Raw genomic sequence first — 15,616 nt, 5'->3', positions numbered from 1 at the left:
TGCACCCATTCTGCCCTGGGGGCTGCTGGCACCGTTACTCCTTGGTGCAGGCGTTCCCACCCCAGCAGCCCCTTGCACGCAGCTCTCAGGGCTCTTCTTCCTGCAGGTCCGGGGCTGGAGCAAGGATCCTGGTGGCATGAGGCTGCTGGTGGCTCTGCAGGGTGAGGTGAGCCCTGTCCTTGTGTGCCCAGCCCGCACGTGGTGCCCTGAGGATGGAGCTTGGTTCTGGGGGCCAAGAGCTCCTCCTGGCTGTGGGGTGATGGTGTGCATGGTGCTCCCCTGAGGGGAGGTCCCACGCTGCAGCTTAGTGCTTCCCTTCTTCCCTTCGAGCCCTGAAGGTGTGTGCCTGCTGCTCCCCTGGAGGATAGGGTTCTCGCAGTGAGAAGTGTGGGAGGTGCTGGCTGCTGTGGGGTGTGAGGGTCCAGCAGCCCTTCCCTGCTAGAGCTGGGAGTCCTGGTGCTGCTTCCTGCTCTGGGGTGCAGGGGCTCAGCACCCCCGAGTTGCTCTCTTTCCCCCTCTCCCTGAGTCCTGGTGCAGCTCATCTCCCAGAGGAAGGCAACCAGCCCTGCCTTCATCCCCCTGTTGGGGAGCTGCAGTGATGGAGCTCTGCTGGAGGATGCAGCGTGTGCCCTCCATGTAGAGGCAGAGCTGACCCAACAGGCAGACCTCAGCTCTTCAGGTGAGTGCTGCATGCTGGTCCCTTGGATGCATCAGAACCCCACATCCCCCAGCCCTGCCTGGTGTGGGCTCTGTACTCCCCACTCCTTCTGGTCCCCGTTCGTTTTGGCTGTTGGCAGAAGCAGTGGCTTCCCTGTGTGGTGTTGGTTGGCCGAAGGGTGCCCTTTTGGAGGGTGGGGGGTGTTGTGTGGGTGGGGTGCAGCTCCTCCAGCCTGTTTTCCTGGGTGTGGAGAAGCAGCGTGATGGTGAGCAGCGCTGTTGAATCGTGCAGGTGTGGCAGCTTAGTTCTCAGTTTATTTGTGTTTCTTTCAGGTCTCCCTGGGGGAAGGAGGTGGTGATGGATTCCAGTGGGAGCAGCTCCTCCTGGGGGTCCTGTGCAGTGGGGCTACTTCTTGGTGGTACTCCACCCCCAGGGATGAAAGGTGGGAGGCAGGGCCTTGGAGAGCTGTGCTCCGTGTTCTGCAGCTCCTGCAGTGCTCCATCGCTTGGGTAGAGGTCCTTGAGGTGATGCTGCTGCTGGGTTGGGGACTGCCTTCCTTGCAGTGCTGTTCTCTCTTGGCCAGTGGGGGTGGCCTGGCTCCTCTCTAAAGCTGGCCAAGTGCGGGATGGGGGAACTCATCTCCAGGGATGGAGGGGTGGGAGGAGAGCTCACTATGTACTGCTTTGAGGAAGGTCTTGTGCTCCAGTGCCTGGCTGCTTCTCCAGCTGCCTCTATGCCTCGGTGAGGCTGTCTACCTTGGGGCGCTCGAGGAGCTTATAGGTCCCACCTCTGTTCTGGATGAAGCTCTGTGTGATTTCTGGCAGCTGCTGCTGGGTGCTCAGGTAGGGAGCTTGGTCAACGTGCAGCACTGCTGGGTGCTATCTATCTACCTGCCTTCTTTTCCTCTTTACCTGGGGCATATCGATGATCTGCTTGATCTGCAGGATGTTGATGTGCTGTGAGTACTTGGAGAAGGTCCCCAGAAGAAGGGTGTCTTTAAAAAATGGGGAAGGAAAATGCAATTAGGGGAGGGGTGGGAGGGGAATGGTGAGGCTGGTGATGCAGCTTTTCCTTTCTTGGCAGCTTCTGCTGTGGGAGCGCCTTGCCTTGGCTGGGAGGCCAGCCCTACGCATGCTGCTTGGCACGTGCTTGTGGACTCTGCTCCCAGTCTCAGTTAAGAGCACGATAATGACTTAATCAAGTATAACTGGTGCTCCTGTATGCCTAATGCTCCATGGAATCCAGCTGAGAGCCACACATGGGTGCTTGAGCATTGTCGTACAGCAGCGTGAGGCTCTGCACAGAAATGCTTGAGTGAGTGCTCTCTGTTCCACTTGGCTCCAAAGCAGCGGCAGAGCTGAGTGGGGGCTGCAGGGAAGACAATGTTTGCTGAGGGCCCCTGCTGCATTTATTCTTCCAGCTGTAATACCAGTTAAATGGTTACAGAGCTGCTGCCATGCGCTGAGGGCTGAGCCTGCAGCTTCTTGTGTGCTCCCAGGGGCTGCCTGCAGTACATCAAAAACAACTTGAGGATGTAGAACACGTTATGCACTAACGCCCCCCCTTCCCTCATGTGTAAGAGCAGCACTGCTGCTTCAGGAAAACAGAAGGGGCTGGGGTGCACCGTGGGGTTCTGGTTCATCCATGCTCCCTGCTGGGGCTTTAAATATCTCTGTAAGTGGAGACCACGAGCTGTCTGTAACAGCAGTGCCAATGATTGACCATCAATAAAGTGGTCTGTGCTTACTTGATGTATTGGTTTGTGCCCTTGACCTCCCAGCCTTGCGTTGCTGGGCAGAGCCTGCTGCTATCAGCTTAATTCCCTCCCCTCACATCCATCCCTGGGAGAGGGAAATCAGAATCCCCATCATCACAAAAGTGAGGAGCAAAGTCAGATCAGGCAGCAACAATAACAGTGCCCATTCCAAGGCAGGGCGGGCTGCCCCCCATGGGTGCTGGTCGCCCATTTCCCATTTTACCTTCATCTCTTACCCAGCAGAGGTGATGGGCTCTGCTAAACTGGGCAGAAAGGCAGCAGGCAGGAAAACAGAGCAACCCAGGACTGAGCCACATGGACAGGTGCTCTGGGGAAGGAAAACCACTGCCTCCAACCCAACAGTTGGGGCTTGGCTTGTTTTCAGCTTGACCTGATGGGCAGAGGATGCACGTGTGCCAACCAGTGTGCTTTGAGACCCCGCACACCCTGTGCAAAAACACAGAAAACCAGAACCAAACCAGGGGGAAAAGAGAGAGAGATGAAAGGCCCCAGGGACCCCCAGCCCTCCTGGGGTGCAAAGAGAGGTGGGATGGGGATGGACTGAAGCTGGGAGGGCTCCTAGGCGCTCGCCCTGCCGCGCTGCCTGTGTGGGTCCTGCTGTGTGCTGTCTCCATTGGGATCAGAGGGGATGCTGTGGATTTCACAGCCTGTAGGCACTGGTCCCCCAGGCAGAGCTGGCTGTGTCCCTGCTGAGTGCTCTGCTTGCAGGGGAGGAGCAAGAACTGAAGCCCCAGCTGACAAAGTGCCAGCAGGGAGCAGCTGAGGGGCTGCCCTCACCCCCAGCACTGGCCATGGCACGCTGCAGGACCCTGCTCCCCTCGGGTCCCCATTCCTCTTCCCCTCCGCATCTCCCCACCCAGAGGACTCTGCATCCCGTCTTTAAATTAGGAAACAGACAAAGTTGGTGCAAAACATCGAAATTTGCTGTGAAAATGAGAGGCGAGCATGTCATGCTTTTAGAGAAGAAAAACATTTAGCATCTAAAGGAGTAAAGCAGCATTGTTGTGTACTGGAGTACACCTGGGGTAACACAATCACTGTCCAGACTTCTCTGCTGGGTAACTTTCCAAACACAAATCACAGAGAGGAAAGGGAAGGGGGAAAAGGAAAGGAAAAAAAAAAAAGGAAAGGAAGGGGGGGAAAGGAAAGGAAAAAAAAAAGGGAAAAGGAAAGGGAAAAGGAAAGGCAAGGGGAAGGCAAGGGGAAGGCAAGGGGAAGGCAAGGGGAAGGCAAGGGAGGGAATGGGACCCAGGTCACCACAGGTTGGGAACCACTGAGGAAGTCGCTGTGGCTTTGCACAGTCTGTATCATCTCTGCAAAACGCATTGATGGCATTCGGGGACCTCACTTTGCGTTTCCCATGTCCTTGGTGACCAGGGTCTGGGTTTAGGAAATGCCCAAGCACTTTGGCTTTACAGACAAGAGCTATTTGACTGATGAATGAACTTGAATCTCAGCAGAATGGGACCGATAATTTGCTAAGACAACCAGTTTCATGTCTTTTAGAAGACAACACTTCAAAGTGTGGCATCTCCGTAAAGATGACACATCTTCACTGTCATCAAGCAATTTGGTCATATGGAAATGCTTGGAATACAAGGAAGAGCTGAGCACCTGAGCTGACGCAGCCTGGGCTTAGGGCTGAACTTGAGCCTTCGTCATTGTCCTAAAGGTGCACCAGTACACTGGGAGTTCTTGGAATAACACCTGACAAAGGAAATCCATCTATGTCAGGATATGTGTCTGCTGAACCCATTGGAAAACATTTCTGTACTGGCTCTGAAGGAAGGAAAACATTGGAATACATCCACGGCAAGCAGCAGCATTATGCTTTCTGCAATTACTGGTGGATGCGCGTTCTGCTACTTGCATTTGGTCTCTTCCGATAGAAGAACACCACTGGGAACACAGTGCCATAGGACACAAAGTGGTTATGACATGACAACAACAGAGAGGGCTTACCAAAACTGCTGCCATCGCATTAGGGCACCACAGCTCCGTACGTTTCCCAAACTTAGTGTTTATTTTAACTTCAGCAGAACGAGGAGACGTGTGGCGAGGTTGCCAAGCTGCTGCAATCCCCTCCCAGCCGTCGTCCGTCACGCTGAGTGTCAGTGCAAACAACAAGAGATGTCACCAAAGCAGAGATGTGCGCGGCTGACAGAGCTGAACTATCTGAGGGCTTTCACTGCCTCTCGATCCTCGCGCTCTGCTTCAGACACCTTCTGCCTGCTGCAACGGATAGAGACTCATGAAGTGGTACATTGACTTTAATGGTCCCATCCAACTCAAACGATCCTACGATCTACGGAAAAACAAATGGAACGCGAACCAAGGGTACAGGAGTCAAGTACAGAACAGCAGCAGTTTCCGCCTTTCCACTTCTAAGTTTTGTCATGAGAAGTATTAATATAGGATAAAACTGAGTTATTTTCAAAATACTAGGAACAACTAAGATGGAACTTAATCCTCCCAGTGCAGATCCCGGCTATTGAGATGGGAAAGCTTTGGTGTTTTCCTTACCTTACTTGATCGCTTTTCATCTTTGGTTTATGTGGACGAGAAATCAGCTCTTTCTGAAAAGAGAAGGACCCACTGACCGTCACCAGTTCCTTCCAGTTCTACCCCCTTCTATCAAACATAATTCAGTTGTATTAGTCAGGACATAGGGCCCTATGGAAGGACAGAAGTTTAACCTCACACGGGGTAAAACTTCAACTCTCTCTGCTCTGTATCACATGAATTAACGCTGAAGGAAACATCGGTGGAAGGAATGCAAGCCCCTCAGAGCACAGCAGAGAGGCTGTGAAGGTTCTTGCAGCAGATCCAGCCAAGAACAGGAGCTGTGCTGTAAGGATGCACGCACCTCGAGGCACACCGGGAACGTGGCCCAAGGGAGTCAGAGCGTAACCCGAAGGCACCAGACGTACCGCGACCCTTTCTTCCCTCTGTTTCCTCAGCAAAGCCAATATTTCTTCTTTCTTCTTGGCCTGAGAAGAAACGTTTACCAAAATGAGCTCAGAAAAATAATGAGTTAAAAGCACACAGTGCTCACAGTGCAAACACGAAAATCCTCATGGAGGCTGAGAGCTAGCGCGAGCATCTGGAGATTTCAGGAGTAAGGCAGAGCCAGGACTCCCTATTTTAAATGGATCAAACTGATTCATCAGATTTACGGTGTTAATAACTTTGAAATCTCTTTGTTGACCACCAAATGCTCTACAAAGCCCTCAAGAATGGCTGGCTTGCAGCTCAGCCTGGTGACACGAACGCTCTAAATGCAACAACTACTTTGCCACGTGCCTCGTTCAGTGCACTGATTTTCATTTTCTTTTTGGATACTTGATGCTTGTAGCACGTCCTGTACTGAAAACAACATGGCATAATTGCAGAGTCAGGCTGGCCATGTTATTGTGTATTTAGAATCATAGAATCAGCAAGGTTGGAAAAGACCGACAAGATCATCCTGTCCAACCATCCACCTACCACCAATAACCCCACTAAACCATATCCCTCAACACAGCATCTAAACGTTCCTTGAACACCTCCAGGGTTGGTGACTCCACCACCTCCCTGGGCAGCCCATTCCAGCGCCTGACCACTCTTTCAGAAAAGACTTAATGCTAGCTGTCTTGGTTTCCACTAGTTGTGTGCATTGTATCCGTGATACATATGTGGGATGTTAATACACAGGTTAGATTGATAGTGGCTTCAATGAAAGGTTCTATCTACAGATTTACATCAGTGTTGGAAGCACACCCAGCTGTTGTCTGCACAGCTGTTAGCCAGGTCCAGGCCACTTTTGTAACTGCTCTTGATGTCATTTCCAAAGTTCCAGAGCTCCATCAAAGGACACACAAAGATCAGGAATGGCGATAAGCAAAGAGTCAGGCTGAGCGGCTCTTACCTGCAGTCGGTATTTTTCTTTTGCTTCATCTTCCTGCACGCTGTGAGCTGCTGACGGGGCCCATCTGTGGGCAGGGGTCCACCCAGAGGATGGGGTCTGTCCAGGGGACGCTCCCTCACGCTGCAGGTTGGTGGGACCCAGGGAGGACTCAAAGAGAGGCGGCAGTATGGCTGTGCTCCAGAAGATGCGGGCGAACTCCACATCAGCTGGGCTCGAGCCGGCAAAGATGAGGGGCCCATCAGGCTCCGTGCTCATGGGGCTGCATGGGGCTGTGCCCTGGTGGCCCATCTCCATCTGGTGGCCCCACTCCTGCCCCACAGCCTGAGGACGGTGCTGGCGCTCTGCTGGCATGTTCCTGTCACCCCGTGCTGGGGCCCTGCTGTACAAACTGACGATAAAAACAATTGTTTTGATTAAAAAACTCATGGAGCTGGATTACATTTCTTCAGCACGTGTAGACAGATGCAAATTTTGGCAAGCCCAAGGCTGAGATAAGCACAGCCTACAGATGTCAGGAAGGATGTCTACAAATTTTGGGAAGAAAATGTTCGCTTTGCTCACAAGTGCTTGGGGGGATGTCCTGTGGGCAAGGTGAATTCCTGTTTGTTTCCACTGGGCTGTCTCCCCAGCCTGTTTACCTGGCTGTGTGGTTAGTGATTGGTACTCGTGGCAATCAGCTAACTACACTGCCTAGTAACCAGGCTGATGGACGAGGGTCCTCCCTTCCTCCTCCTACTGGAAGTTTGGGTTTTCTAAAAAAAAAAAAAGGAAAAAAAAAAGAAAAGCAACCAACACCCCCCCCCACCCCGATATTATAGTAGGTTATAACACTATGAAGTTTGTATTTTCCCCCTTATTATAACTGTTGAATGTTAAGTGAAGTGGTCGTAGTCAAACCCATTTGTAGCTTAATATTTAATCAGTGCTTCAAAACCTCTTGGGTTACTGGTTTAAGTCTGACATGAAAGCTGAATGCAAATGGTTTTCTTTGTACCCGACAGATCAACCAAAGGCAGAACTGAACAAATCCTCAGCCCAGTCCTGGTGCATCAACAATCCAGTCTACAAAAAGTCTTTGTGCAACTGAACAAGTTAAGCATAGCGGACAGTGCTCTTGTCCCAGGAACGTTCCAAAGGATTTTAGCACCAATTTAGCACAGAATCATAGAACATCCCAAGTTGGAAGGGAACCACAGGGATCACTGAGTCCAACTCCCAGCTCTAGATAGGACCACCCAAAAATCAAACTATACCTCTAAGCAAATCTAATATTTCACTTGATATTGGCAACATACACCATACATATCTGCTGGGCAGCTAACATTTCTGGAAATAAGGCTGTAAAAACACTAATCATTTTTGCACTAGGAATAAGGATGCAGTGAGGCTGTAACGTGGGATCCTGTGCCTTGTTTTGATGGCAGTGAATTTAGTGATTGTGGGGCGCTGGGTACAATCAGCTAACTACACTGCCTACAAACCAAGCACTACTCTTGTGATGGTGTCGTGGCATTCCAACCTGGAAAAAAGAGAAAGCACTTCCAATAATTAACATTAAAGTACTCCACGTGTTATTATAACAACAGTTGGCATTGTTGGAAAGCATGGGTCATACCACCCTCAGTGTTATTCTGCTAAATCCAGAGCTCTCTCTTTTCCCCAAAGATACAGGGGCAGAGGCAGAGCTGGTTGTCAGCCAACACACGGCTCAAACGTGGTAGTGCTACCAAAGAAATGGGAAAATCTGTTCTGCAGAACAAAATGGAACAGGCACAAGTAGTTATAATTAATTGTGCCTCGTGTCTAATGTATTTGTATGCAACTAATAATACAATAAACCTATTTTATATAGATTTATCAGGCTGCTGCTTACTCAGCAATGAGACAGAGCCTGTAAGATTGCAGGGATAACTTTGCCTGCAAATTAAACCTTTTTTTGCTAGCTTTCACTCATAACCGCCGTATTCTTAAAATGCAGAAAAAAAAAATTCAGGACTTACCCTTAAGAAGCTTACCTTGTGAAAATCCTGCTAGGGACTGAATTTGTAATAAAATGCTCAAAAATAATCAATAGGAAAAGAGCTAACTTGTCTCCTCCTTTCTTTTCTCTTTCCATCCACCGGGCACCGCTTTCCCAGGCAGACATGGGGATGGGATGGACCCTACAGTGGCACCTGGGTCCCCATCTGTCCCCAGGGGATGGCTGTGCAGGAGTGTCCCCAGCCCGGGCTGTGGGTCAGCCCCACGCCTGCAGCCTTTGTGTACGCTCTGTCGCCATGGTCACTCAGGGCTGGTGCCTGGAGAATGGACCCACGCTCTGAACCGTCCACATGGCTCTTGAGACAGGGAGCTTTGTTGCAGAAGAGGTTTCTATGGGCAAAGTCAATACAGAGCACAAGTTTCTGCCTTCTCCTGTGGTCAGATGGCTGCGGGTTGGGCCAGAGCTGCAGAGGGTGATCCAGGTTTGATGCTCCATCCTATGGTCCAGCACACGCCTCGGGGGTGATACCTGTGACTTCAGGCTGCTTTTAGTCAGAGCAGGAGCGAGGTGCCACAGAAGGAGGCCCCAGAACAGACAGACCCACAGCTGTGATGAAGCAGATGGAGAGGCCTTTTCTCTAAGGAGATTGTCATCTCGGATGTTTTCCCACACGGAAATAGCTCACGCTTCTTGATCTTACATCAATAGTTGTGTCTTCAGCTGCTTACCTGAAGGTGTCTGTAGGTGACCATCCACAGAAAGCAAACAGCTTGGAGAAGGAAGGCTGCCACTAGCAAGCTGCTCTTAGTTCCACTGGTACTCAATGAGAAAAATGCAAAAACTTCTGCAGGGCTGGCTCTTGCCAGTGGTGTGCTAAGGGAATCTGTTTGCTCTAGGTTTGGCCTGCAGTTACTAGAGAAACTGCACCTGACTCTTTTCCCTTTGCACTTCATGCCTAGGCTTGCCTGGTGACCAGGAGACCCACAATTTAATCTAGCTAAGAATGCTGGTGCTGAGTTCAGGCCTGACCTGAATTCCACTGAAGCCTTTGGGCAGATTTCCATTGACTTCAGTGAGCTCTGGATACATCCCATGAATATCCAGGGACAGCAAAGCAGTGTTTTCTGGTGTTGTATTATTACTATTTTTTTCTTCTTCCCAATAATGATTAAAGAACCCAGCAGCCCCCTTTACCCAAAGGCATCAACGTGTGCTCATTTATCCAACGATCCTCGTCAGTCAGAACTCCTGGCTGTTCATCATGCTCTTTGCAGAACTGCTGGGATGCCGGCAGATCCAGCTTGGACACAACCGGGAATGGATGCGAGCACAACTGGCTGACCTGCTTCACAGACCTCACGTTGAGACGGATGGCTTAAATTTTCTTGTTGGCACTTTCTTTATTCCCTAAACAGTGGACCCAAGGCTGTGTTTTCTTGCAGTCAGTGACAGCTGACAGTGTAATGAAGGATCAATGAGAATGCCTAATTAAAAGAGACAGTTCTACTGGTCAGTGAAACGGGAGCTCAGAAATGCCCACTGCCATGCTGGCTTCTCTGTCACTAACAGAAGAGCTTTTGAATTCATGCATGATATTAAAAACACGAAGTTGAAATGTTCTCATAGCCTTATTTCAATGGCAACATTAATAATTAGAGCCAGCTGGACAGGTTGCCAAGAACTTTGCTTAAATTTTCCTTTTTTTTTTCTTTCCCTGTCTGACGCAGAAAGTTGGTATAGTCCTGGGTCTGGCCCCTTCTCGTCCAAGAAACAGCACTTATTGCACGGCCAGTCTGGTTTCTCAGGTGAAGAGTTTGTTTACTGCTGTATTTGTTAGCTATGGGAACAATGAACTCAACACATGGAGGTGCTGTGGGGATTCAGACCTCTCTGATTCTCCTCTGTGCAATAGCGTCACTTCTTTTATCATGGAACTTCCCAGCTCACAGGGCCTGTCCGGACAAGTTAGAGCTGGAGGAAGAAGGAAGGCGGAAGGCAGGAGGCAGCCCACAGACCCATGGATGGACACGTTCCTCTGACCCCAACCAGCGCTATGAGCACTTGAATTGCTTGGCTACGACATCTACAGCCAAATCAAGAACCTGTTTAAACGCTCAGCTCTTTTCACCTTAATTTATTGTTTTGTCTGAATGGTTGCTGATATCTGACACTGGTGACACAACTTCCACAGGCAGAAGAGGGGAAAAAGAGAACATATGTTGCCTAAAATTTTGAACAACAAAGCATAGAGTCACAGAATCACCAAGGTTGGAAAAGACCTCCAAGATCATCCAGTCCAACCATCCACCTACCACCAATATAGCCCCACTAAACCATGTCCCTCAACACAGCATCTAAATGTTCCTTGAACACCTCCAGGGTCGGTGACTCCACCACCTCCCTGGGCAGCCTGTGCCAGTGCCTGGCCTCTCTCTCAAGAAGTATTTCCTAACATCCAACCTGAATCTCCCCTAGCACAACTTGAGGCCGTTAACGAAGCACTCACATTCCAGGAGCTGCCTTGGTTTCAACTCTTTTAACAGAGCCATTTGCATTCTCTGTGAAATACCTCAAAAAATAAAATAAAACCCGACCAGAGTCATCAGAAAACGTGAACGTTTATTTAGATGACCAGCAAGATTTGTGCTATGATAAATACAGAGTCATCCAATCTTTGAGACAGAGCATTCCAAACATGAGGGCTTCATAGGGAAAGGAGCAGTGGTGCTCAAAGTCCATTAGTAGCAGTGAAGCTTTTAATGACTTATCAAACTTACTCACTTAAGCATTAAGCTGGCATTTATCTAACAGACTGATGGAGACAAAAATCCATTAAACATACCTTAAAAGAGGAAGCTAGTACTGGGATAAAACCACCTAGACTGGAAGTAGCTTTGAGCCCAGCATGCTGACCAACCTAATGGAGCACACCTGAATGCTGTTACATTCTCCAGGGCCACCTGTATATAAAACCTGAGCAAGCTGTGGTAGTACAATAGTGAGGGAAGGGTTGGGTGTTTTTTTTGGGAGGAGTTTCTCTATTTTTTTTTTTTTTATTATTCAAAAAAAGCAAGCAAAAGCTATAAAGGTTTTTGTAGCATTAAATCTGTTTCTTCTGTGACTGTCTGAAGTTGTACATGAAATATATCTCAGGTCTTTAACAACTTTGGTCTGAAAAGGTAATGTTTGTGGTCTTCACTGCATGTGAAATAACTTTGTAAGTTATTTATACTTATATATATCAACACTGCTTGGTGCTGATTGCAATACATAAATGCTGATTAAGAAGTAATACCTTCTATGCTTTTACACTGTGTGCAGCGTGAGTGCTTTCTAGAAATTTGTTGAACTGGTCAGTACCCTGATCTAAAGTAACCAGTTCTTTGGTAGTTGGGGTTCTTCAAGCTTAATCTGACATGGGTTATGGCTTTTAATACCTTGGAACTTGATAGTACCTTAATGCCATTAAATCAATCCAGTGTGTGTCTCATACCTTCTGATGATTCCCCAGCAGTTAAAGCACTTGGATCTACAATGAAGGATGAAATTGCTGCTACGGTCTTCTTCATCACGAGGCTGATAAAAAGGGAAGACAAGCTGAGCAAGCATAAAATAGAGAGATTTGCAGCTAAGCTGACGGCGCTACTGTTTGAAAAGTACAAGAATCACTGGTACTTGGACAATCCATCCCGAGGACAGGCCTTCAGGTAGGAGGACCCTTAGAAGGAGAGAGGGCCTGACTTCTTGAGTGCGGAACTGGTGGTCTTAAGCTGACTCATATAATAAATTTCTAAAAATGACTGAGTTGCTGACAACTTTCTGGTAGAGGCTGTAAGTGAGAACTTGCACCACCAGGCCAGCTGTGTCAAGATGAAATATAGTGAACTTAATCCTATTTCGTGGAGCAGGACTTGCAAAGCAGCAGTGAAATCTTATGTTCTAGCTGCACTTGTTCTTTCCTAGGTGTATAAGGATCAACAAACATCAGACAAGGGATCCGCTGCTGGAGCAAGCTTGTGTGGAGAGTAACGTGGACTTCAATAAGCTTGGTTTGCCGAAAGAGATGACTCTGTGGGTTGATCCATTTGAAGTGTGTTGCAGGTGAGTTGAACCTGTGACTAACGCCATAATCTATCAAGTGTTCTGTGGGAACCTCATCCTCTACAAGCCTATTACCTGAGACCAGGATTGTGCTTCCTTGGTAGTGTCAGGTGAGCACTGACAGCTATCTACACTGCTAGTGCAGAGCTGCATGGCACAAACACAGTTGCTTCCAGGTATGGAGAGAAGAACCGGCCGTTCACGATTGCTCACTTCGAAGGAGAGGAGAACCCAGAGCTTTCGCAGCAGATCAACTATGCTGTTGACAGAGCAGCTCTAGACTATCCTTCTGGCACCTCTTCAGATGAGGAGAGCTTCAGTAGGGAACCAAAAGCTATCCCTACTGTCAGCAATCCTAACAGTGTCTACCAGGTAAATATGTGGCAATGGTCTGTCCCTTTTGGTAGGAGCTACCATCTGTCCTGGGGGCTTCTTTATGAAGGACTGTGATAGACTAACAGCTGTTGGCCAGACTAATCTCCCTTTTCTTGCCCAGACACATCTTAATGCTATCTCATTTCTTGCTGTCTAGTTTGACTACTGCAAGACACCCATACAGTCCTGGTCTCAGTATCTTCATAGGAAGACGCACATGACCGGCTCATCCTACGCCCAGCACAGGGCTTACAAAGTCTACAGGCCAACAGTTGCTTTTGCAGGACCACGTGTTGATAGATACCACTGGATCAATACCAAGCGGTAGATCTGTGGCTGTACCTGTTCCAACAGCCTCTACCACTAAGCTATGCTATGGGATGGAGGTTGGTGCTACAGAGCTTCGTAAAAAGAGAACGTACTTACTGTCTGTTCCCTATCCTCTTACTCTGTACTCTTGAAACTTTGGGGTTTTTATATAATGTTTTAATATTTTAACAATGTTAACATAAGACTGAAAAATTAATGTGAGATGCTACTTGTAAGCTAAAAAGGAAATGCATATATCAATAAATCTAATCATGTTTTCTTTTTAAAAGCCGTCCACTCCCCTCTTGGTGCCTGAAAGGAGTTTAAAAAAAGATATTTGGCCAAAACACAAGTCAAGGAAGATTGATAATAAATAAATGCATCCTCTGAGTTGCTTTGAAAGACAGTCTGCTTCCTTCTGCCCAAGGTAGCAAGGGCAGCAGCTTACTGCTTAATTGCACAGGGAGCAAAATGCCTGTACATTGCAAGAACATGCGTGAAGCTTTGCTCTGTGCAGCTGTGAAGGACAGTCCTGGGGCTCCAGCTGGGCTTCTGGCTCCTATGGCTCCCCTGTCAGAAGGAGCCAGCCCAGGGACAGGAGAGGGATGGATAGGTGGTGGTGTAGCTCTCCCCAGCTGTGAGCTAACACAGCAAACACGTCACCTTCTAGGATGGAGCTGTTTCTCTAAGGATGCCTTGCTTGCTGTTCTGCAGTGCTGTGTCCCACAGGAAGCTTTCCCTCTAGCTCTGGACAATGTGAGTCACTTTAGCTGTCTTCTCACTAGGCCCGAGCTCTGTACAGATGCAGAGTAGGCTTTCAGTAAAAAAGGATTCATTGGAATGCTACTAGGCTTCTAAATTATACTCTATAATGCATTTTTTTCTTTAACTCAGTACTGGCAGTTACTTCAACACAATGGCTTAGTTCTGACTTTCTTCCTGCTACCTGACTCATCTTCTGCTCCTTAAACTGGGCCATGAGGGCAACAAGTGATGGTGGTAGCTTGTCCTGCTGATAGATCTCTTGAAAATGCTCAACAAGCTTGTTGTCAAAACTTAATAGCTTGTGTAAACACATATGACTGCTTACTGTGGTCATTTCTACTTGCTGTAGTCCACCTATTGCTACCTCATAAGCAGTGATGAAAATGACCAATGTGTAGTCCTGAATGAGAGGCTTTGTAAAAGAAGACAACCAGGAGCATTTTAAGCCTTGAGGGCTGCCTGTATAAATAAAGTCAAACAAATGATTGAAATTATAGCGTAGATTTTAGGTAATTTCATAGTTGGTGTCTAGGGGGGAAAAAAAAAGATAACACTTGTATTAAGGCATAGTCACACAAACTGGATCCTGTCTTAGCTTTCAAGTACAATGTGGCTGGAGATAAATTATAAGGTTAAGTTCTATATTCCTGTTCTGAAATAAGGTAGTGTCTGCCGTGCTTCACCATGACTTCCTGTATTTCTTCAGGAAAAAAAAACACATTGCAAGTCAATAAACCTGGTATTAATAGGGTTTAGTAGATCACGTACCAAAAAAAATTGGTCCTACTATAGAGGCTTTCCTTTTTAAAAGACTTCAAAATGAAGTCAGCTCTTTGTGCAAATGCTGTGATCTGTATGGTGCTGAATAAAGTAAATAAAGGAGAAGATGTGAGGTGGGAGGCTCCTTTGTCACTGTGAGTCAGCAGTGGTGTTTCCAGCTCATTCTTGCAGCTTTGATAACACAGCTTGTCCTCCAGCAGTGTAATCCAGCTATTTTAATCTGTTTTTTCTCTCCTAGGGAGATCTAAGTAAGAGTTTGTGGATAGTGTGAAGATGTGAGTGCTTTACACAGCAGTTCTGAGATAACGAGTGCATAATTTGTAAAGCAGTAATAATTCACCCATTCTCAGTGTTGAATACTTGATGTTGAACGATGCAGCAATTAAAGTGAGGATCCTCAGTGGGTTGTGACATAATTTAAAATTCTTGTTCTGTTCTTTCATAAATTCATGTACGGTGACTGTTTCTTCCCACTTGTTATCTAAACTAGAGGCTGTAGTGGGCAGAAGAGATGATGACCAGGGAATAAGAAATGTCCTGTGTCCTTCACAGTTAGACTCATGATTTTGCATGATAAAATAACAATACAATATTTTAATGTAAAGCCTGAGGACAAAAGCAGATGACCAGATTAGAACTGATCCACCAAATTGTCTTCTGAGGATCACTGGAACTTTCTATCATGGGCTTTTCTCTCTTCTAATGCCTTTATTTGCTTTACCAAATGGTCTTTCTCTAAACTAGTTAGTTTAAGGTAGTCAAAAAGCAAGTGTTTGCTTCTACTGTTGAAAAATGGTGTTCGTTCTCTATGATATCCATCAGCTTTTCAGTTAATGAATCCACTTGATCCTCAAGTTCTGAAGGAGATGAGTAAGTGCAGATTTCCTCTTCTGAGCTAAAGAAATTGAGTGCTTAAAATCAGCCAGTAGAAATGCTGCTGTTAGTGACATCAGTAGGCTTTTC

General features: G+C 47.6%; 2 protein-coding genes across 10 annotated transcripts; one reads left to right on the top strand and one right to left on the bottom strand.

Annotated features, from left to right (window-relative positions):
* Positions 1,659–9,209, bottom strand: C23H11orf88 (chromosome 23 C11orf88 homolog). 8 transcript variants are annotated; one of them, XR_002432663.1, is made up of 6 exons: positions 6,343–6,431; positions 5,302–5,425; positions 4,959–5,011; positions 4,398–4,667; positions 2,651–4,142; positions 1,659–2,163 (listed from the first exon to the last, which is right to left on the bottom strand). XR_002432663.1 is itself a non-coding variant. In XM_021376204.1 (5 exons), exons 2-5 carry the CDS (start codon positions 6,691–6,693, stop codon positions 4,607–4,609), a joined length of 525 nt encoding a protein of 174 aa, XP_021231879.1. In that variant the 5' UTR covers positions 6,694–6,730; positions 9,052–9,209; the 3' UTR covers positions 3,337–4,606. The 8 variants fall into 8 exon arrangements, 7 of the variants coding, with proteins under 7 accessions (XP_021231879.1, XP_021231873.1, XP_021231878.1 ...); XM_021376204.1 differs by lacking the exon at positions 1,659–2,163 and adding an exon at positions 9,052–9,209 and having other exon boundaries at positions 3,337–4,667; positions 5,366–5,425; positions 6,343–6,730; XM_021376198.1 differs by lacking the exon at positions 1,659–2,163 and adding an exon at positions 8,358–8,949 and having other exon boundaries at positions 3,337–4,667; positions 5,366–5,425; positions 6,343–6,730.
* On the top strand, positions 11,322–15,053 carry BTG4 (BTG anti-proliferation factor 4). Of its 2 annotated transcripts, none has more exons than XM_021376244.1 (5): positions 11,322–11,502; positions 11,835–12,030; positions 12,287–12,424; positions 12,601–12,796; positions 12,957–15,053. In XM_021376244.1, exons 2-5 carry the CDS (start codon positions 11,858–11,860, stop codon positions 13,125–13,127), a joined length of 678 nt encoding a protein of 225 aa, XP_021231919.1. In that variant the 5' UTR covers positions 11,322–11,502; positions 11,835–11,857; the 3' UTR covers positions 13,128–15,053. The 2 variants fall into 2 exon arrangements, with proteins under 2 accessions (XP_021231919.1, XP_021231918.1); XM_021376243.1 differs by having other exon boundaries at positions 11,323–11,502; positions 11,838–12,030.

This window comes from Numida meleagris, chromosome 23, assembly GCF_002078875.1.
Source record: "Numida meleagris isolate 19003 breed g44 Domestic line chromosome 23, NumMel1.0, whole genome shotgun sequence".
In the NCBI taxonomy this organism is placed as follows: domain Eukaryota; kingdom Metazoa; phylum Chordata; class Aves; order Galliformes; family Numididae; genus Numida; species Numida meleagris.
Note: the sequence above shows the minus strand (reverse complement) of the source record. Positions and strands in the feature narration are given on the sequence as shown.

Excerpts from the sequence above, each read along its gene's own strand:
- BTG4 (XM_021376244.1), top strand. The coding sequence starts at position 11,858 with ATGAAGGATGAAATTGCTGCTACGGTCTTCTTCATCACGAGGCTGATA. Across the intron at positions 12,031-12,286 it reads TCCCGAGGACAGGCCTTCAG|GTGTATAAGGATCAACAAAC; the intron begins GTAGGAGGACCC and ends GTTCTTTCCTAG. Across the intron at positions 12,425-12,600 it reads CCATTTGAAGTGTGTTGCAG|GTATGGAGAGAAGAACCGGC; the intron begins GTGAGTTGAACC and ends AGTTGCTTCCAG.
- C23H11orf88 (XM_021376198.1), bottom strand. The coding sequence starts at position 8,488 with ATGTCTGCCTGGGAAAGCGGTGCCCGGTGGATGGAAAGAGAAAAGAAA. Across the intron at positions 6,731-8,357 it reads CCTAGCAGGATTTTCACAAG|TTTGTACAGCAGGGCCCCAG; the intron begins GTAAGCTTCTTA and ends TTTTATCGTCAG. Across the intron at positions 5,426-6,342 it reads AAGAAAAATACCGACTGCAG|GCCAAGAAGAAAGAAGAAAT; the intron begins GTAAGAGCCGCT and ends GTTTCTTCTCAG.